This window comes from Apteryx mantelli, chromosome 15 (genome assembly GCF_036417845.1).
Source record: "Apteryx mantelli isolate bAptMan1 chromosome 15, bAptMan1.hap1, whole genome shotgun sequence".
Lineage (NCBI taxonomy): Eukaryota > Metazoa > Chordata > Aves > Apterygiformes > Apterygidae > Apteryx > Apteryx mantelli.
The window spans coordinates 10208651-10230902 of NC_089992.1; the positions used below are offsets into that span (position 1 = coordinate 10208651).

Here is a 22252-nt window from a genome sequence, read left to right on the forward strand (position 1 = left end):
TCTCCTCTCCCCCATACCTAGGCAGCAACAGCTCCCAGCTGCTGGCTCATGCAAACCTCTGGCATTAATTAACCCTGGCTGCTGCCAGCAGGAGCCCGGCAGAGGGGTGGGATGGAGACAGGTCGGTGATTGGTTTGGGGCTGGAGATGGAGGGTGGGATTTGGTACTTCTGTGCTCTCAATTGCAACATCCAGCGAGCAGCAGAGTTAGGAGGTTAGGGGCTGTTGTTGGTAAGCAGAGACTGCTTTGTGTTTGTCATGTCTTTCATCCAGGTAGACAAGAACTCAGATTTTCCTCTTCAAAATCTCCCCTATGGGGTTTTCTCCACTAAGGAGGAGGTGAGTAACAGCATCCTTTGTCCTTGTAGTATTGTAATTGTTTGGAGGCTATGAATAGGAACAGAATTTCCCAGCAATTTGGGATAAAGAAAAACTTTCCAGGCTGAGACACTTGCACAGGCTTCCTGATTTGACAGTGAAATTGTAGCTAGTCTGTTGTGTGTGTGTGTGGTTTTTTTGTTTGTTTGTTTTTAATGCGGTGGTTTGGATGACAGCTTCTTTAACACTGCACAGAAGAAATGAAAAAACATTAATACTTCTGAGAAGTATTTTGGCTAATGAATACCATAGTTTCACTGTTTTTGACTGTGAAATCATTAAATCCATGTTTGATCTCTTTGTTCTCCTTGTAGATGCATGTCACAGTTTTCACTTTGTTTTGAAATGTATTTCTTATTTCCTTTATGGCCAAGTCTAATCACACCTTTGCCCCTCCTCAAAAAACTGCATTAAATATGTATTTCACCTAAGATTATATGTAGTGTCCTGTTACTTTTGTGCAGTATGAACTGATATAGGTAAAAATAGAATTCTTTATTGAAAACACTGGATCTGCAAGCAAGCGTCGTGTCCTGTGAGCAGCAGTGTTTCGTTCTGGTCTTCTAAGAGTCTTCCCTTCCAGAGTTTGGTAGGGCCTGCTGCAAAGGCATTAAACCAGGGGACAAAACATAAGCTTCGTTTCTGTCTTTACAGCTGACAGCCCCCGCCCCCGTCTGTGTTTTACTGGGCATACATATAGTGAAGTGATGCTTTAAATGTGTGAAGAACTTAAATGCTATGCCCAAAGGCTGCTGTTTGAGCCAGCTTCAGGTCTTATGATTATGTAAGAAAACACTGTTCAACTTTTTCAAAGAAGTTAGCTACCCAATTACTATTTTAATGAGAACTGAGCCCAGAATTTTGTTAAACTGCCTGCTAAATCCATACCTGCAAATGTTCAGACCTTTTGGAGCCTCTGAAATGTGCCCCACTGGAGGGAAGGAAATGAGTAGAGAGAGACATCTAGAAAGAAAAAACGGGAGGATTTTTTTTATCACTGCTAATAGGTACTTCATGATCATGTCCTGGTTTCTGCTGTCTTAGCTTATCGATAGCGGTTAAAGAAAAGAATTTAGACCAGAAGATTGTGTTTTCTGATCTGGTATTTTCCAAAGATAAAACCAAGATGGTTCATTTAATCTGTTTCTAGATGTGTGCATTGTTATCTAACAAATTTGGTTTTTTCCCTCTTCTCCAGTAGCTGTTCTCCATTGTGAAAACATCTTCACACAGGTCGTTGTTAAAAGGCAGCCAAGAACTTCTGGGTCGTTAGGAAAATAGTGTTCCAGAAGTGGCACAATGTTTGAGTGCTTTCAGGTTAAAAAAGCTGATGTCATTCCTGACTATCCTAGTTGCAGATTAACCTGACCTGACCTTTAGAATTTTTTGCAAGGGTGTTTGCTGAATAAATACATATTATCATATTTGGAATCTTGTTTAAAAATTAAAGGTTAAAAAACAGGTTTAATAGCGTGGATTTTTATTCATAGTTTTTTCCATTTTGTTAGACTACTTTTCATAATGAATGTAACTAGTTTATCTTTATTTGCTTAGAGGCATGAATAATTGATATTTGTCTTTGAATGCTCCTGCAGTTTTATAATCTCAGTACAGCTGTAGCAGAATTGCAGTGCGAGAGCCTGTGCTGCTCCAGAGCTGTTGCTGCAGGCTCAGCATGCAGTTGGCTTAGGGCCTTCAAGAGCTGTAGCAAATGAGCAGCATCTTTGTTTATTAATTTGCATCTGTCAGGCAAATCCATCTACAGACAAGAGTCGTCCATACATTTGGAAAGCCCTTCCTGGGGTTAGGACTCTAGCCTAGGGTTCGGATTCAAGTCACGGGCTTCCTGCATGACAGTAGGACAGTTTACATAGGCTAGGCCTCTTCTGACTTGGCACGGAGACGTACAGCTGAGCAAGACGTGCTGGCTTCCTCAAGTAGCTGAATGAAACAGGCAGAGGAACTGTGATGTAAAAATGCCTCTTTCTTTCCAATTATATCGTTGTGTGGATGCAATAAATCCTATCCATAGTTTCTCTATGCTTCAGTTCCCCTTCTGTAAAAGGAAGAATAGCATTTTCCTGCTTCCCAGCGTATTTCAGATGTGAGTATAAGAATTTATTCTGACATGCTTGTCATTAATGAGGAATGGGCATATATATCTGGGGGAAAGGGAACAGGGAAAGAAACTTCTATGGCGTTATCCCACCCTTCCCCCAAAAGACTGGGATGAGGGGAAGGTGCTCTCACACCCTTGGAAGTCTGTAAGGAGTCTGCCATGAAGTTGTTCTGTCTCTGCGCCTTAGCATTTTTCATCGGGCAGTCCTATCTGTTAGCTTTTCATGGTCAGTTGCTGTGATACTAGACCCTTGTCCCTCATGGATTAAACTCTTTGATCGTTGTCTTGCCCCATGCTCTCTTTGGCAATTTTGAGTTTAAGTATAAACTCTTCTTCTCTTCTTCTCCCCTCACCCTGCTTTGTAGCCTCGGCACAGGATTGGAGTAGCAATTGGAGACCAGATTTTGGATCTCGGTGTCATTAAACACCTGTTCAATGGACCGGCTCTTTCCAAACATCAGCATGTCTTTGACCAGGTATTTATAGTACAGTCTGTTATTCTGATTTCCATGCATTTTAGAAATATTCCATAAGTTTTTAGCAACTTGTGCTGAGGTACAGGACATAAAATGGAAATGCTGGCTTTTATTCAGCAATGAAACTATGTTGATCACATTTACACCAGTATAACTCTGCTGAACAGCAGTATGATGAGGTAATGTAGTGCTGAGTGGGGAGCGTATGCACATGCACCCTTACAGGGATCCCACAGGAGCAGATGTTGAGAGAGAGGAACAGAGGCCTCTGCTCCAGAAAACGCCTGCTGCCGGGCAGGAGGGTGGAGTATTGTGCTCCAGTGATATGCACTGGGTGATACTGAGGAAAGAAAGAAATATCCAAGAGTAGCAAAGTGAATCAGGTTACCTGAACATCTTGTCCATCTCATTGTTAAGAAGTATGCTACAAAGCAGAGCTAGAAGCTTTCTTTCATTTTGAAGCTTTGGTTTTTGGTTTTGATCAAAAGCAAAAAGTCTTAATTTCCCACAATGTGGTCTTGGGGCTAGAAGTCTCTGCAGCAGAGCATGAGTGCTCAGGGGCAGTTGGCTGCATGGGCCATCAGGGGGTTGCTGCATGGCCTGAGGTGGGCAGGTGAAGTGTAGGTGAGGAGGGGATCAGCCTTGGGAGTTCGGGATTTCTGGTCCAGGGGTGTCTGGGGAATCCAGGCAAGCGTCATTAGGATGTGCTTTGCTTACAGAGAAAACTCATCACACCTGTGATTGTATGGATAGGGGAGGCACTTGCGCCCAGAGGAAATTTTTGCTGAATGTGTTATCAGACATTGGCAATGCAAAGGTCTGGCGCAAAGCCTAAACTTGACTTCAATCCCACTTGACTTCATGACAAGGAATCTGATGGGATTTAAACAACTGGGAGGCTGCGTTAGTGGTAGAGGTAAATACAAATGATCTCTGGTTGCTGCTGGTCTGGAAATCAAAGCTTCTAAGCCCTAAAGTACTGCTTCAGGTCAGGCACTTCACAAGCATGCAGCAGGTCCTGCTTTAGAGGCCTTCTGGTGAGCATGAGAAAGAATAGGTAGCTATAAGCAGGGGAGAACAGGCAATCTATGAGCGATACCCATGTAACACCCAGCTCCCTTCCTGGAGGCATTTAATCCCAGAGTTGAAAGCACAGGACATATTCCATGTACATGAACAGTAAGAAAAATGCAGTCTTTTATCTGCCTCTCTACTTCTTTGTTACCTTTCAGCCAACCCTAAATGACTTCATGGGGTTGGGCCATGGAGCATGGAAGGAAGCGAGAGCCTTTCTCCAAAAGCTGCTGTCAGCCAGTGAGCCGACCCTGAGAGATAACACGGACCTGCGGAGAAGGTGAGGAGGTGGAAAGTCACTCCTGCAAGTGGCGTTGCTGTATGTAACATCAGCTGTTTGCCTCTCCGCTTTTAAAAGGAGATGAAAGGAGCTGTGTTAGCTGTTGTCAAGGCTTGGAAACTATGTACTGTGTTGATGCATGTAAAGAAAACCAAGCAATCGCTCCACTGTCAGAAGAGCTGTCCTAGCCTTGCTGGCAAAGACCTGCGCTTTCTTGAGGAGAGTAGCCGAGACGGCTCCCCATCTCTGCAGCCAGGGAGGGAGAGACCCTTGGGATGGTTTCATTAATATATGGCTCTGTGCAAATGCTTAGTGCAGAGCGGCTTGTTCTCCATCACTCAACACCTCTCAGAAATCATAGAAGAACATCAGCCCCCAGGTAAATCTCCAGGGAGTTCATGTGGGTTGTGTATAGGCATCGATGTAATCCTGAGGGGGCATAGTCAGTGTGAGTTAGAAAGGAAGGTTATCTTCATACCTGTGCTAAGGAGATCTTTAAAGCTGTCGGTGGTATTTATTATCAGGTCATTAAAGGCCTGCCACAAGGGCTGAGGGCCACATTTAAGCTGCTTCTGGTATCACCTGCATCACACTCATAAGCACCAAAATGGAAGGTCAGAATGTGGCCACCTGCCACCTAAATGGAAATTAACTGGAATGTGGGCATATAATTAAGAGAGGGAAATTCTCACTGTGTCTAATTAATCCCTTAACTACCCACAAATCTGGGGTGTCAACCTTCATCCAGGTACATTGGGCTCTGCCCTGGGGTGTGCCTGGAGTTGTGGCATCTCAGCAGAGGGATGCATTCCTCCCTGCCGGGCTTGTACTGCCTGTCGTCATCATCTTCAGCCAAGACCATGGCCCTGCCAAGCTCTCCTGGCCACCCAGGTGGCCTGCAGAGGTGGGCTTGAGCTCTGCACGCAGTGGATCAACCACTCTGCCTCCATTAAAAACATGGCTGCAGGGGTCTTAAACCCGAATCTCTCGCTCTGCCCGGCACTGCCCTGCCTGTCCTGGCTGGAGGCTCTTCTGAAGGGGCGAGACCCCTCCAACTGCCCTGCAGAAACTGTCTTCCTTCGCCAGAAACAAATCTGTTGTCCCAAACTGACGTGAGCTACGGGGCAGTGCGTTAGCTTAAGAGCGGGAGATCGGTCGCGTGCTGGTGCGTGCGTCGCTGATGGACTGCAGCCCCGGCCGTGCGCCCAGGGTCCTGTTAATGTGAAAATGCATGTGTGCGTTAATCCTGCACCTCTTTGTTTTTCCAGAGTGACACTTTAACCATTGCAACCCTCTGCCCCAGGCAGGAAGGAGGAGCTGTCCTGACCGGGGTGATTTAGGCATACAAAGTCAGGAGAGGTTTTGAACCGCTGCCTGACACGGGGACCTTCCCCAGCAGGGCCCGGGAGTTTGAACCGGGCACCCTGAGAGCCACGTCCCATAAAATACACAGTCGCCCTCTCCAAGCGGTAGAGGGCAGCGGCGAACCGCTCACCTGAATACATGAAAATTGTGCATTTCTGCTGTGCTGCCCAGGAGAAGAGCCTGCTCTCTACAAACCTGCCTCGCTGCCCGCTTGCAGCTTACGGCTGCTCCTTTCAGTCATAACCGCTCCGGTGCAGCAGCAGCCTGCGCAGTCCTCAGCCTTTCTGCATACCCCAAGCTAGAAAGCAAATGCTGCCGGGTTTTGCAAAATAAATTAAGGAAGGTGCTAGAGAAAGAGAGACTCAGTCCCTTACATGCTTCTAAAGCAGCTAAGGGTGAGAACTGCAACTTTTCCGAGAGCTGAAGTCTTTGTTTTTCGTTTCAGAGCGTTTGTACCTCAGGCTGCTGCCGCAATGCACCTGCCAGCCGAAATTGGTAAGTCTCCCGGAGCTGACGGCTGTTCAGCGCTGCCCTTTGCTCTTGCCCACAGAAGCCGTTTTATGCCCAGATTGCTCAGACAGACAGATCATAGCTGTGACAGCGAATGGGTTTTGTAGGAGCCCGAAGTAGATTATTGTATGTAATGAATGGTAGGTGCTGTCTGTGGCATAAGAATAAAAGCCTGGCTAAGCTCAATAGCAGCCAGAAAAATTCTGGATGCAGTTTTTACTAAATCAGAGTTGTCTGGTGCCATAAAACTCCTGTCCTCAGATTTGCATCACCAAAGGCTTTTGTGATTACAGCCAGGCAGGAAACACTTGTTTAATTTCAAGCACTTTTCCCATTTGTTCTCAGAAGAAAATTGGGACCTTCCAAAGTTTTGCAAGCCAGATACTCTGGAATAGCCTCATAAATAAACATGAGTTTCCATTCCCAGAATACTGCTTTGCATCCCAAATCTTACCTCTACTAGCATGAGGCCATGGACTGTTTTGGAGTGTATCTCTATAAAAAATATTTTCCTGGACTTGAGAAAAAATATATATATTTGGACCAAAAAAACTTTATCAAAATCAATAGAGGAATGTGACCTTTTCTGGAGCAGGGATGTGAGCTAGAGCTATTCCTTCTGGACTCCTGGCTTCGGTGGGGTACAGCTCTTGCAACAGCAAGTCTATCCTGACCCAGGTTTAATACTTCAGTGCTTCCTCAAAGAACATAGTGTTGTAAAATTGCTGGCTACTAGCACCTCTGACTCCTCTCAGCAAGAGAGAGAGGTGTTGGCAATATTACATGTGCTATATCATGCAGCTACGAGTCATTTAGGGTTCCACTGTGCTTATGTTCAGCCCTGTCTTGCACACGATTCGTGCTTGTCCTGAGAGCAAGCACTGTCTGTATTCTGTATTGAGGTTGCAATATAACTTCCTGGGGTTGCTGTTTGGATCTCTGAGGTGTCAAAATTCTGTTTCTTTGCTAGAAACTTTTTTGTTTTTAAAACCTGAGATTACCTGAGCCGGCAACCAAGCCTTGAAGTCAAGCATAAGTATCAAAGGCATGGTAATTCTTGCTGTTTTATTACAACACTGCCTCCTGTTCCGATCCCCATAGAACTGGCTCTGATGAGCTGTGGATCTGGAGCAATGTGGATTTAAGCTGAGGGATGTACTAAGGGGGAATATGCTTGCTGGTACCTTTGCACAGTCAGATTGGGTGTTAGGAGAGGGTTAAGCTGCCTTGCTCTGTATTGCAGTAGTTTCGGGGGCAAAAGTCAGGCTCCTTTCTCTATTCAGGGGTGATGTTGATCTAAATGTGTAATGTTGCACAGTGTAAATGTCCTTGTCCCCCCCCCCCCCGCCCCTTTTAAGTTTTTCCCGAAAGTCCCTGATTTCTAGTTACTCCAAAAGGTAGTCGAGCTGTTTGCTACAGATGGCAGCAGAGGGCAGCAGACGTACTGAGTATGAACTGGTTTCCCTCTGCCTCTGATAGCATCAGCCAGACAAAAAGAGCACTAGAACTTGGCTGGGCTCTAAAAAGCTGGATGCTGCTTTATGGATTTCCAGATAGTGGGTCATAATAGTGCTTTTTTTCCCCTCTTCTCTACTGGAAAATTTTTTTAAAGGCCAATTTTGTTGTATGCATGATTTTATGGGTGAACTGTTAATCACCACCTCTATGCTATGAATGTTATTACTATGGGGCTTAGATTAAATGTTTCTAAATGTCTCTGCTTAGCTCTTTCTCTCTGTCTCCTTTTCTGTTCTTTTCATTGCCAACAGCATATTCTGTTCTTTAGCCCCAGCAGTTGAGGGACTTTCATACTATTGATCCATATTTTATGGGTTTCTTTCCACTCAGGAGATTACACTGACTTCTATTCTTCACGACAACATGCCACAAATGTCGGGATCATGTTCAGAGGGAAGGAGAATGCCTTGATGCCTAATTGGTGGGTAGTTCAGGTATTTCTCTGGTGCAACATTATTTTATCTACACGGCTGTAGGTATATACAATTTTTGTAAAGGTTGGAGCAGTCTTTCAGCAAAATAATGATTTCAATTCACAACGGAGGAGAATCTGTGCTGTCAGAGTTCTGTAACAGAGCTGAAAATCACTTTTCCCCAGCCTTATCTGAGTTAGCGCTGCATTTAGTTGCAGCATCTGCACTGGTTACAGTGCAGACCTCTGATTCAAAGGCAGATTTACCTAAGAATTCAATTTTTGCTGAGTGATGAGAAAACAAAGTTTAAGCTACAAGGAATTAATTGGAACAGTGGCACAGAACCGTGCAGACGCAGCCGTGTGGCTTTTGGAGTGCACCTTGCACATGTCCTGGTGTCTCAGAGCAGGTACGGTGCAGATGTCTGTGCCCGTCTCTGCAGAGCGCTCTCCTCGTCCCTACCGCCCGCGTGGTGCTCCACTCTGACGGGCGGCTCTGGAGACCGGTGCACAATTAACCTGCCGTCTGCGATTCTCTTTAACAAGGCTGCACTTACCTGTCGGTTATCACGGCCGGGCATCGTCCGTTGTGGTGTCTGGGACGCCGATCAGAAGACCTGTGGGGCAGATAAGACCTGACAATGGTAAGTCCATGGCATGCTTTTAAAGTGCTTTTTTTCACATAGAAAATAGTGGATGGGAAGGGGCTGGGATGCCTTGTCTAAGGTTCAGCCTCTTGGGTTAGGGCTGAGAGCAAGAGAAAGCCCAGAGCTAAATCAGTTTTGTGTTTACGTGCCAGGCAGCATCAGCTGCTTTGTGTTTTCTAGCTATGTTATTTTTATTTCCCTACCTGCCTTCCTGTTATACTCTTTTTTCTTTTACCCACAGATAAACCTCCGGTGTTTAGCGCTTGCAAACGTCTGGATATAGAGTTAGAAATGGTAAGATGGGCTTTTTATCCCTTCAGCTGAAAAACATAAAAATAAAAACAAGAAAGAAAGAGTAAGAGTTTGGCTTCCTCTGAAATGAAGGTGTCATAAGGTTCAGAGGTTTTCCTTCCATTTCCTTTTGATAGGTTTTGTAGGAGGCAATAAAAGGATTTCTGTGGTAGGAATTTTCCGTTCTGGTGAATTAGAGTGCTCATTCAGTGCTTTGCTAATACAGCTTTCAGGCTGGAAATGGCCAAATCCAAGCACTGGTGCAGCAATCTGGAACCACAAAGGCATATTCTTTTCATCAGACACCACAGCCTGTTATCTAGTTAACAGTCACCTTTGCACTGCAACCAGAATCTTTTAATGGACATCGGGGATTTTGGAAGTACATGTTGTCTGTGCCTTAAGTCCAGAACAGAGGAAGCCGTAAATTCCTGGGAGTGCAATTCAAACGCTTCACCCTTCTGGCTAGAAAGACAAAACCTGTGTTGTAAAGAAACATCCTCAGAAGGTGCATCATCTTGTGGCTTAGCGTGGTCCAGAAGGAGAGAGTTTTATGATTATTGGCTGTGACTATATGATTTAATCCCCATCTCTCCCCTGAGAAAAACAGTGGAAGAAGCATAATATCAAGGGAAATGGTACTAAAAAATGAGCTGAAAACCTTAAACACTGTATCCTTTGCAGATCAATGCTATAAAGTGGGAGACAGTCCCATAAGATGGTGAAGCCAAATGCCTGGCATATACCTGTGCTTCACAATCTGGATTTTACCACTGGCTGCTGTGACAGCAAATTTAGACTGCTGAAGGCTTTAGCAGAAAAAGTTCCATATTGCTTGCTGAAAGAGGCTGCTGTGATTTTTGTGCCAAGTGTTCAGACTCTGCAACTTCTAAGGGAGCAAGTGCACGCACCCAGTTCGTGATTTGTTTTACTCAGTCGACCTATTTCTCCACCAGCCTGTGCTCGCCCTTCGTTGTGACAGGCTCTAGCCGAGTTAAGCAACCTTTCTGAGGCCTTTACATTCTCCTTCCTGTTCGCTGTCTGCGGCAAATACAGTCACTTCAACGGAGAAATCAGTTTTGCATCTAGATTGTGATTAAGAGGAACCATTTTTGCTCCTGTTTTTTGATATAGTCGTGTCCTTGCTAATGACTGTCTCTTAGCAACACAGTGCTGTTAAGTAATTCAAACCTGAGAGCTTCGAAGAGGGAGGGAAGAGGAGGTAGGCCCTGTTTCTTGCCTGCTTTGGGTATGGGGAATAACGCAAACTCGCGTGCTGTCGTACCTTTTTTGCTGGTGTTTGTAACCCTCTATGCAGTAAAGCCTTTGTGATTCTGTAGATGATTTTAACCCCTAGGATTTACTTAATCAACATTTTGCTTTTCATTTCCAGGCATTCTTTGTAGGCCCTGGCAACAAGCATGGGGAGCCAGTTCCTATCAGCAGAGCCCACGAGCACATCTTTGGGATGGTCCTTATGAATGACTGGAGTGGTAATCAGTACCGCCTGGAGAGTGGGTTACACTGTTGTAGCAAACCTCAGATGCGGATAAATTATATATTGTAATAGGATCATGGCTATTGAAACAACTGAATGTGGTTGAAAGGGACCAAAATGGGAGGCTAGCTGCATTTCTCAGGCACTACTTAGACCCATCGTAGATCAATCAGTAGAACCAGAAATTGCTGTCTAATGAAGACTAAGTTACGTATGAAAGAGCTAACGTTCTGCTTTCTTCTGGGCAGGGATGGAGCATTCATAAGACTGGTGATTTCTACAGAGGATTGATTTCCCTGTAAGGGTTAGGGAGAGGATTTGGCAATCACAGATCCCTCAGTTTCTGCATAGATTTAAGCAGACGTAAGCATTGTTAGCAAGTTGAAATTGGCCTTACAATTGGTATTTACCTACTGAGTGGATGTAGAAGTGTTAACTAAATTGGGGAGAAAAATACTCATTATATAAGGATGGCCTGACTTGTTTTAATTATCCCTGAATTTTTTTTCTAATCTAGTGGTTTTGAAAAAAATTTTGAGGGTTTGAAAGAGATGGATTTAAATCAGGATTTGGGCATAATGGCTTGGAAAGGGTGGGGATAATGTTTCCAAGTCCACACAGCTGGTTCTGTAGCTGTGCAGAGTACTGTGTTACTCTTTCACTGGTGTTAAGGCTGTGCGACTCTTAAAATTCAAAGCAATACTGTTAAACATATCTTCTCTTTCTAGCCCGTGACATTCAGAAATGGGAATATATTCCATTGGGTCCATTCTTGAGCAAGAGCTTTGGCACAACAATCTCTCCTTGGGTTGTTACTATGGAAGCTCTCATGCCGTTCGTGTTGCCGAATCCTGTCCAGGTTAGCAAGGGAAAGGGCTGAAGCAAAAAGAAAAGAGTGCTTGAAAAAAAAAAACAAAAAAAACCTCATCAGGACTAGTAGGTCCCACCAGTAGGAATCATTAAACTGTACCAACACCAAGCACATTTTTCTAAGAGTTTGAGTGTGATCCTGCTTCCAAAACATGTGAAGAAAACTGGGCCATCTTAAGTTCAAACGCTCGTTGATTTTTTTTTACTGGTACTGCTGTATGGTACCTGTGCACTGTGCTGCTTTGTATTTTCTCCCCCTGCTGACTTGAGCAGGACAGAAAAATCATCATCTTCAAAAGATCTTGAAAACAAACTGGTCTGAGAGCTTCTTATTAGTGTTTGATAGCACTTAGCATCCAGCAAGCAGTAGAGAGAGTGGACTTAAGCCAAAGCACTTTGTTCAAGCGTTTCCAGTTGTCTGTGTTATGAAGAAATTTACTTAAAAGGGAGAAAGACAGTGAAGAGTCTTACAGAGAATTTGCCATCTTCTTCGTGTGGGCACAGTGCAAAGGTGTGCTAGCTGTGTTTGTTTTGGATTAACATCCATGCCGTAGTGATGGAGAGGGCTTTTGGACCCTAAGTGCAAAAAAGGAAATCTGATTATATGGATGTCACATCTTTTCAAAAGTTTTTAAAAAGTGTGTGTGCGAGGGGAAGAAAAGCAATAATCTGGACAGCAATAATGGTGCAGTAAATGGAGCATGCAGCACAGCCTGGTTATAAACAAAAAGTCATTGCGGTGGCTTGAGGAATTTTTCCTTTCTGTTTGTTTAGTCTGTGATGCCTTTTATATGCTTTTAGGATCCCAAGCCACTGCCCTACCTCAGAGATGAAGAACCCTACACTTTTGACATCAAGCTCTTTGTTGCTCTTAAAGGTATGGTAATGCTGGGTGAGCTACAGAACTGAAATTCCAGTTAAGGAAGGTAGAATCCACCATATATTTCAGACAATTTGCTCCTGGCTGCGCACTCCTGCTCTTCCATATTCCATCTTAGCCCATATTGCCTCTGTGAGAGAAAGAGGTAAAGCTCTTAACGCTCCCCGTTGGCAGGGCAGCAACGTGTCGAGGGAACGCTTCCCTCCTGGCGCTTGCAAACGATCAGCTTACAGCGAGGAGAACCTTGGGGGCTCAGCTTGCGCGGAGGTGTAAGCAGGGCACGGGAGGAGGGATGCACACGAGTCCATCGTATCAGCTCTGGCATATCCCACTAGCCCAGCACAGACCCCAGCTAAAGGGCCCGCTGAGCAGTAAGTCCAGTTGTTGCTGCTGAGCAGAGAATAGGAAACGTGGCTTAACATTACCCCTGTGCCATCCGCACATTTGTTTTCTACATAATGCTGGCCTTCATGCGGGAATGGGAAATGCTATTGCTTGTTTCCTGCTAGGGATTACAATGATAAAAGAAGTCTCCATCCATCTGTAAAATGAAAAGACTCCAACATCCTTCATCCAACACAAATTTTCCCTGTTTCTTATTTTTCGTTTTCCATAGGAGAAGGAATGAGCATGCCAACTACTATATGCACATCCAATTTCAAGGTAAGACTTTTGCATCTCTTATTGGTTTGAAATGTTGCTTGTGTCCTCAGTTCCAGCCTTAGGCAATTTCAAACACCGACTTTTGTATTAGCTGAAGATCAGGCCAGGTGTGTATGCGTGTCCGGGAGAGAAGGGTGGAAAGGGCTGATATTTCTTCTGCTTGCTGATATGTGAACTACCTGAACGCTTGAGCGCTGAACGAGCAGGTAGCTCTTCCTGCTGCTCAGCTTAGCATGCTCAAAGCATTATCAGCTCTGTAGTCATTTGGCAGGAAAGAGTGAGAACAGAGGACTGGGAAAGCAAAGGGAATTGCCTCACGCTGTGCCAAGGTGGAAGAAAGCTTGCAGTTGCAGCTGGTCATTTACATGCAGACTCAGTGCTGTGACACAGCTACTAGCGCTGTGCCTGCCCCAGTCCCCTCTGGGGACAGAGGGGTGGCTATTCCTTTGCACGCTGATTGAAGGTATCATAAGCCAGGAAGTGTATGCACCAGCTGCAGGGTTTCTCTGGGTGTTATGTATTCGCATATATACCAATTACCTTAATCAGTAAACCAGTAGTCAGTAAATCAGTAATAAGCAGACATTTTCTATAAACCCATTAAAATATTGGACCTTATCATGGATCCTGGGTTAGCAGTGCTGACATTAGAACGGAAGGAGAGAAGTGAAACCCAGTGTAAAGAAGAGAGATTTTAAGGGACAAAATAGTATTTTAAAGTGTATGTTTTAAATGCACATTAGCAGTGGCAGCTTCCAGTCATCATTTAGAAAGCAACAGGAACTATTAACAATTCTGCACTAAATAACTCTGTGAATGTTACCTTTGAGAAACTTTTTTTTAGGGACAGCCTTACCAGCATCATCCAGAGAATGCAGTGCATTCTGTATAGGCTAATGGCATTCAAGAGAGACCTTTGTCCTTCGTTGCTTTAGCCTCCTCTTCCTCTTCCTCTAGCACATGTACTGGACCATGAAACAGCAGCTAGCTCACCATTCCATCAATGGCTGCAACCTCAGACCTGGAGATCTCCTGGCATCTGGAACAATCAGCGGACCTGTAAGTGCTTAAGTAAACAATATCCCCTGATATTGTTCAGCAATCCAAACTGATCAGGCAGGGCTCTGGATCTAAGCATATTTGGCTTAAGCAGCCATGAAAATGTCTGCAGTTCTTTCCTAGGCTTTTTGGGCTAATGTTTTTGTAACCCAAAACCTCACTGAGAGTTTTTTCTTTTTTTAGTCTTCCCTGTGTTCCTTTTGATAAGAGCCATTTCTAATATTATATATGCAAATTCATTTCTATGCACAAGCATCCACCACACAGCCCACTTTTGCTCTGTGAAATACAGCTATTTTCATTTCTGAGAAGTGTAAACTGCAAAATAACAATTAATTATATTTTTTGAGATGTTCAAACTTCTAGTTTCTCTAATACCACATATGTGCCCCAACTTCACAAGCTATGATTTCCATTGTACTGCCATACACACAGTAGTTGAAACAAGCAGCAATATGAGATGAGTAAGGTACTGGCACTTTCCAAAACATCAAATATAAACACTCTTCATGCTTGTCAGGCAGCTTTGGGGTAAGCTGTTTCCAAACTGGGATACCTGCACTTCCATTTTGAGCATTTCTTTGCTTTTTACTTTCTTTAACCCACTGTACTGCAGATTGACATTAAAGATTTACAAACCTTTAGCAACTTTGCTCTTCTGAAAAAATGAAATGTAAAGAAAATTCTGAAATGTGACTACATAAAAACACTGTATTTGCAAAAGTGCCCTAGATTTGTTTCTGTTCTTTCTGTAGCAGGACTGAATTATTTTTAAAGGGTTTAGTGCTAGGTTAAACATACCGGATAACTTCTGGAAACCATGACTGCTTACAGCGAGCAAGGAATTAAACTACAATGGCAGAAAAAATAAGTCAGTGTATCAGTGAATTAAATCAATGGCAAGAAACTCTTCTATAGAGTTTACATACTTGCATGTCTACTTCCAGCAGCAAGTAGTTTCAAGCAAGTAGGAGACAGATGTATTGAACAGCTGTTTGTTTGTTTGTTTGTTAACTTTTGGGTGTAGGACCCCGAGAGCTTTGGCTCCATGCTGGAACTGTCTTGGAATGGAACAAAAGAAATTAATCTTGGCAGTGGACAGTCTCGTAAATTCCTGCAGGATGGAGATGAAATCATATTAACAGGTAATGGCTGAACCACTGTTTTTACACTGTACCTAGGAAATAGATCCGTAGATTCTTCCCACTTGCAAAAGTGCCTGGTGAGCAGACACACTATTCTGTACATACCTGCCACCCAGTCACATTTGTCTCCATCCTATCTATTAGAGGACAAAAACAAGCTGATATAAAATTTCATGCCATAAATGCTTTTTGGGTTCGTTTATTTGCTTTGCTAAGTAGTTAATGATCTTGCTATGCTCGTGCATTAGTGTTGAGAGACCAGTGTAGGTCTGCCTTTGAAGATGAGAACATCTTGAGAATAGAAGCAGTTGATGTTTTGTTGCCACCACTGTTCAAGTCTGCATGTGGAGCAGAGCTTGGCAAATCCTGAAGAAAGTTATTTTGCAAGCAATATTTCTTTTGCAACATATGCATATTCAATGAAATGTGTTGCAAATTAAATATGTGGGAAGAAACAGCATGAAGCTTGCTAGAACAGCTTACCAGCTCCCCTCTGAAAAGGGCTGTGCTTGAGAGCTGCTTCATGCTGGGCTGTGGTTTTACTTTTCACCTTGAGAAGCTAAGGGCTTTATGAATTAAAATGTAACGTGGTGCTTCACAATCCAAATCCCACTCTTACTTTTCTTTTTTTTAATTCAAAGTCCAATGCAAAACAAATCTATTTTCTTTCCTTTCATCCTGCCAACCCCTTTATGGCTTTGAGGTGCCGTATATCTGGCAAGAACAGCCATGTGAAACATTTGACTCAAGCCTGCATACATATTGCTCTGTCACCTATTGAATTTTTAGAGAATATCTTGTGGGATTTTGTCCATCAGCAGATCCCATTCTGAGAACTAGCTAGTACCATACCCAGCTCTGAGTAACCCCTTTGTTCAGCCTGCGTTGCTGATGTGATCTCACTGAGACGGTCTGCAAACGGATCAGATGGCTTCAGTGATGGGAAACCGTTTATGAATGTGACTTAGGCCTGAGAAAACGTGAGTGACCGATGCCTGTGCAGCGATGTGAAGGACGTAAAGGTGTGATGCTAGTAGGGGTTGACATACCTGTGCTTGCTTAATCTAACCAGCGTGGTAATAAGAGGAGACGAGATTTGGCACCAGGGGCATTAGCATATGCTAGCACCCCCCAGGCACTAGCGTCTGTGAAAGCATGTGCCATTTTGGTCTTACCTGCGCTAGGTAAATCAAGCAACGGTAGCTTGCTGGTGCATGCTATGATCTTACTGTCGCTTTTGCTGTTTGCACCCTCCTGCTAGACTTAGGGTTGGTATCTGGATCATTGCTTGGAGTTAGGAGAGCTGAAATGAAATAGTAAGGAGTGGGAAGGAAATGCCTTGCAGTGCAGGAAGAAAACAAAGGTCCTTTATCCAGCTGTATCTCTGCCCAGAGGGATGTTTAATCGGAGAAAACCTAATATGGTAAAGCACAAGATCATCTAAACAAAACAGGAGCTTGAAGCTGTGCAGGACACTTGCTAGAGCACCATTCATGGCAGCACTGAAATGAATGAGGTGACAAAACCCAACACGTTTCATGCATGCATGTCACAACAGTCCGTTAGGCCCTTTGGAGACGCTGGCAAGGTTAGCAGCTCCCCAGTCACAAGCAGTGGCCCTGTAGTAGGTGCCCTGATCCGAGAACAGAAAATGTGCTACTGACACTGACAGCAGCTGAGATGTACTCCAAGGGGAAATGGGGACAGCGTGAGCAAGAAGAGGATTTACATATGGGAATAGACATTGATCCTGCCCATCTGTTTATAAATTTGTGTTTGATCATCTTTTTAGGGCAAAATGTGACTGCACAGAGGCTCTGGGACTTAGAGTGGTGTGGAAAGGGATCTTTGCCTGCTCAGCAGTCAGTGCAGCGAGGGGAAGGTGACAGGCCTCCGAGGGTGACGAAGTCAAATCGGAGTCGCTGCATTTCAAGCTGCTGCTCCGCTCTTGCAGCCGGCTGCGCTATTCCTCCCTGGTGCGGAGGTGGGCTTTACTGTCCCAGCTACCTCTGGGTCAGAGCTGGGCCCGGAGGCTGAGCTAATCCTCAGGCTATCGCCCATTTCTAGGCTAAACTCAGAGCAAAAGGACTTGTTTATTTTTTCCATTCCAGCATGCTGTGTTCACTGTCGGATGTGATGGTTACTATGAAATAAATGCTATTCTTTAGTGACGTGCACTCTGTGATCTCAACTCTTTTGTGACAAAGAGTTCAAACTTCAATTTTTGGATACAGAGAACCAGTTCTACATAGTTATTTAGTCATCTCAGTTCTTGTTTGGGCCCCTGAATTCTCATCGATTTCACGGGATCTACGCACTTCCTCTGAGTCTAGCCATAAATCCATCGCTGGACACCTCAGCCAGTAGTGTGACATTCAGATAACAAATATCTCTGCCTGATGCCTTGCTTTTCTCAGGAAATACATAAATAGGGGCAGGTGCTGGCTGCAGGTAACCTTATGCTGCCTTATGGCGACATTGAAACATCAGTGCTGAATTTCAGAGTATTGACTGTCTCCTGTTGGGACCTTCACTAGAAGTATTAGGCGTTGAGAGTTGCATTGCACTGAGTTTTCGGAAGACCCTGAAAACACTGGCACTCCTGCACTGTCTTGGTTCTGGGCCAGGGCTCACCCTTGGATGCACAAAACGCAACTTCTTCTGGAAAGCAGTCCTCTCATGAAGCAGTTTTCACTCACAGCGTGTTTGGGTGGCAATTCTGAGTTATTCTTTCAAAGAACATTCAGGAATTTTACCAGAACACTCTGAAATTTTTCATTTTTTTCAGAAGCATTTTTAATAAAATTGAGAATTTTTCTGTGAGGGGTTTAAAAAAAAAAAAGATATGGATATGTTTCAGAGTGAAGGCTCTATAAGCAATTTTGGTGGTGCTGCCCTGGAGCCTCCTGCCTGGCAGCCCACTTACTAGCATTGACAATCATATTTCTGTGAGGTGCTTCCACTTTTGCAGAGGAAGATGCCAAGGCAGCTGGAGATTGAGATGGACTGGAGAGAGCTGCAGATGATGAAACCCAGGAATCCCCAATATCTCTGATATACTCTAGTCTTCACATGAGCCAGTGACTACGTGTGCTGCAACTTGCAGGCGCCTGATGCTGCTCTCCATAGGCTCCCTGTGTGCTTGCTGTGGAGAAACGCTCCTCTAGCAATTCAGGGCACCTGCTGGCCCTCCAGAGGAGCCGATGTCTCTCCAGTAACCATGTAATGCCTTAGATTAGGTATGTGCCATTAGGTATTGTGAATATCCCTTTGGATTAGATGCTGACAGCCTTATTTGCAACAAACACCTTGCAGTTTGGGAGCTGCTAGTACAAGGGGCCCAGCTGGGGGACGAAGGGGACTCGAACATCCCCCACGTCGTTCTTCGTGCCTGGGAACAAGCTGCTTTGCGTAGAATAAGTACTTTAAATCCTGAATGTCTTTCATTTTTAAAGATGGCATAATGGCGTTGTTGTTAACCTGGATGAAGGCGCCGTCATCCCGTGGGACAGTCTTATGTTAACCAGCTTGCTGTGTTATTTAAAGGAGGAATATTCCCTGATGGCAGCGATCGGGGCGTCGTGCCATCCGCGAGAGCCGGGTGTTGTTGTGCGCGAATGGATGTGACTGCTGCTGGAGCTGTCTGCTGGGACAGTTTGGGATGTGTTCCTATTTAGTGACTTACAGCAGATCCAGTGCCTTAAGGCGCCCCGAGGCAGCACTCGTGCTATTACATCCTCTCCCGGGGCCGTTCCATTAGCTCTTGCCAAGTGCCCAACCCATAATTTCTAGTCTCCCATTTCAGCTTCATGTTTTTGCTCTTCTCTATCCTTCCTCCTTGTGGGAGCTATTGCTGAGCCCTAACGCACAAAGTGAGGGGAATCTATTACTCCCCAGACGCGCGTCTCGGGCAGGCAGCGCTGCAAGCCGTGGCTCGCCGAGGCCCCGCTGCAGCCTGCTTCAAAGATCTCCCCGCAGCTCCTTGGCACTCTGCTCAGGCCGCTGCTGCTGGCAGCACAGAGCTCGCTTTGTTAAATGGGCTGCTCCTTGGTACTGCTCTAAATTATACTTGACAGCAGGGATAACTAAACTGGACTGAAATAATAAGCCAGCATTCAAAGGAAAACTGGCAGTGAAGCCTAACGAGACAAATGGAAACTGAGCTGAACCTTAAAGCAAGCGTCTTACTCAAGCGTTGTTTACTAATGAGCGTTACCCTGCAGAGATGGGGATGTTGTCCGTGGGCTGGCTGCTGTGTACGTACCTACAGACCCTGCTGGCCCTGGAAGAACTTCTTTTCAGCCTGGCTGTGATAGCTGCGCTGCTGGGTTAGAGGTGGCAGCACCTGTCTGAGTGCTGCGATGACTTTGGGCCTTTGCAGTGCAGCCTGAGCCCACCCTGTCCTGCTCTGGCACTGAGGGGAGGGCTGGAGGCCGGGGGGTTGCTGATCCTTGGTGAGTTCTGCTCTGCTCAGCTCCCTCTTGGCTTCTCTGAGGCCGCTAGCTTTTATCACTTGCAGGGAAGATGATGTATTCCGTTATTTTAGGAAAATCCATCTCTGACTCTGAAATCGCTCCTTAAAATGCAGCATATGCTACTTGTGCCCTTCCTTTGATCAGCTGTTGCCAGTGAAAGAGCTACAGTAGGTCTCCTCAGCTGTGACTTCCCAGAACAGTCTTTCCAGATGGGCCCGAAGCCCCAGCTGTGTCCTCTCCTTCCTCTGCAGCTTCCTGACGGATGCTGTTTGTGGAGCAGCTCCGCCGGCCCCTGGCAGCAAGGGGTGCTGCAGCGTCCCTCGGGCATCATGTCACCTCTGCCATCACACGCGAGCATGGAGAGCTCGAACTGTCCCATAGTTAGAGATGTTGTCGCAGATCGGTAGCTTCAGCAGCAGTCAGCAGACTTTCAATGTCTATTTATATAATGGAGGATAAATGGATATTTTGAGTTAGATGCTGAGTTTCTCATGGAACTATGCTGCTTAAATTTAGCAAGCTAAACAGATTCTGCTAGGGCAGATCCCTGTTGTTTGGGTTTTTAATGATCATCGTTCTGGCTTATGAGCACCCCAAAGTCAATGTCCCAAGAGCAGTCCTAATGCTGCAGAAAAGGAATCCAGATTTACTTAATTTCAAGGCTTGGCCAGACAGCAGTTCTGCTTGTCAGTTAGATGGATGATGCTGCAGGTTAGGTTTAAATACGGAAATATTGCACATGTTGTTTACTCTTTGATTGTATTCCCTAAACTTGCATATTGCTGTGCTTTGTGCTTTTTGGGGGAGGGGGGTGTTTTTGGTTTTTGTTGTTGTTGTTTTTTTAATAATCCCGGGCTACTTGAAGTCTTCTTTTCCCCCCCCCCCCCTTTTGCATTTCTGGGATGTTGCATGTGGCAGTCAAAATTTTAATAGTACTATACCACTGACTTGCTTACATGCAATCTTAAGGTGTGACAATGTCTCCGTCAAACTGACTCAGTTCGCGACCCTGCTCTGAGAACTTACTGATTCTAAGGAAAATCCAGGCCCAGTCTCTGCCTTGCAGTGCTGCTCCGGATTTCCGAGAGGCTGAAGAAAAGCACTAAGCTTCCTAGCACTCAGAAGCTGGATTCCACGCTTCATGGATCAGGGCGCTTTTAAAATATTTGTGTGCTTGTGCCTCTAAAAACCAACATAAATATCCTTGCCGCAGCCTGTTCTTTATCTTCTGTGTTGTCAGCCCACATTTATAAGTATGAGCTGGATGCGCATATCAATCTGGCTGCATAAGCGCAGGTTTGTGTAGCCGGGAGCCAGCGGCGCCCCGAGAGGAGGCGCGATTCCCTCGCGCGCGCCGAGCGTGGTGTGCAGCGGCACGGCCGCGCGCCCTGATCTCGGGGCCCCGGGGCCGACGCGGAGCCGAGCGGCGTCGCACCGCCGAGACCGCGGCTGCCGCCTCCCCTGCGGGCCGAGAGCGCGGGCTCGCCGCGGGGCGCTTCCGTTCCTTGTCGGGTTCGTGTCTTTATTCGCTTCTACCCCCGGTAAAATCCCGCTGTGCTCGCGTAACGATCTGTCTTTGCTTCCTCGTCCCAGGTTACTGCCAGGGCAGCGGCTACCGGGTGGGATTTGGCCAGTGTTCGGGAAAAATTCTTCCGGCCACGTCATTTCCGTGATGCCTGGCGTAAGGTGGCTTCGGAGGAAGAGATGAAGGATCTGTCTGCCCTGTCTCTAACATCCACGCTGCTTTATTCAGATTTACTGGTTTTATATGAATGATTGGAATATTGTTTTTAATTATCAATAAATATCTTATAGATCAGTGCAGCTCTTTTGTGACAAGCTAACATTGAAAACCTTTTCTTAAATTTCTCAGAATGAGAACAAGATGATTGGAAAGTGAGATTTTTAACTTTTTGACTGTATTAATAGTTTTATAAGGATAAAATTTTCAGTTAAACTTACATATTCAGAGTATTAGGTTGATGATAACAGCAGGGATTGGATGCTGATATGCATGTTTTTTCAATGCACTTCATATGCTAGAGATAAAAACTCAAAGATGAGAGTTTCATATGAAGATACACATTTACAAAACAGTCTGGGGGGAAAAAAGAGTTACAAGAGCATGCCCTAATTTATAACAAAACACTTTTTGAACTGAAAACACCGCAAAAAGTACTAAAACTAGCAGACTATTAAAATAGTGAAAACAAAAAGTCCAAATGGAATTGTATTGCTAAAAATAAAGAAAACCACTGGCCGTCAGCAAGACTGCTCCTCCTGCCCTTGCGCAAGCAGAGGCGCCTCTCGGTGCCCCCGCGCGAAGATCGGTGCCAGCCCTGAGCTTCCCGCTCCGTAACTAGCCAGCAACTTCCCCAGCCCTTTTTCCTGCCGCCCTGGGCACGAGGCTCCCGAGGGTTCAGGAAGGCCAGGGCTCGAGCGATGCCCCAGCGCGCTGGCGGCGGTCGCGCTTGGCCGCTGGCGGGACGACGGCGAAGGTGGCCCCCTTCCCGCGCTCGGGAGGGCCACGGCGTCGCCCGCGGCAGGCGGCGAATGGAGCCACGCGCCGCTTTTCTCAAGCGCGAAGGGCAGC

At 45.4% G+C, this 22252-nt stretch overlaps 1 protein-coding gene across 2 annotated transcripts; it reads left to right on the forward strand.

Annotated features, from left to right (window-relative positions):
* The first annotated feature begins 219 nt into the window (after positions 1-219).
* Positions 220-21483, forward strand: FAH (fumarylacetoacetate hydrolase). Of its 2 annotated transcripts, none has more exons than XM_013958434.2 (14): positions 220-338; positions 2862-2972; positions 4205-4326; positions 6137-6186; positions 8050-8140; positions 8678-8775; positions 9020-9072; positions 10463-10562; positions 11296-11426; positions 12239-12314; positions 12934-12980; positions 13938-14039; positions 15067-15184; positions 21253-21483. In XM_013958434.2, the coding sequence occupies exons 1-14, from the start codon at positions 258-260 to the stop codon at positions 21330-21332; spliced, it is 1260 nt and encodes a 419-aa protein (XP_013813888.2). In that variant the 5' UTR covers positions 220-257; the 3' UTR covers positions 21333-21483. The 2 variants fall into 2 exon arrangements, with proteins under 2 accessions (XP_013813888.2, XP_013813882.2); XM_013958428.2 differs by lacking the exon at positions 21253-21483 and adding an exon at positions 16977-17333.
* The last annotated feature ends 769 nt before the right edge of the window (positions 21484-22252 follow it).

Coding starts and splice junctions, on each gene's coding strand:
- FAH (XM_013958428.2), top strand. CDS start 258: ATGTCTTTCATCCAGGTAGACAAGAACTCAGATTTTCCTCTTCAAAAT. Junction 4,327..6,136: donor AACACGGACCTGCGGAGAAG/GTGAGGAGGTGG, acceptor TTTTCGTTTCAG/AGCGTTTGTACCTCAGGCTG. Junction 8,776..9,019: donor GCAGATAAGACCTGACAATG/GTAAGTCCATGG, acceptor TTTTACCCACAG/ATAAACCTCCGGTGTTTAGC.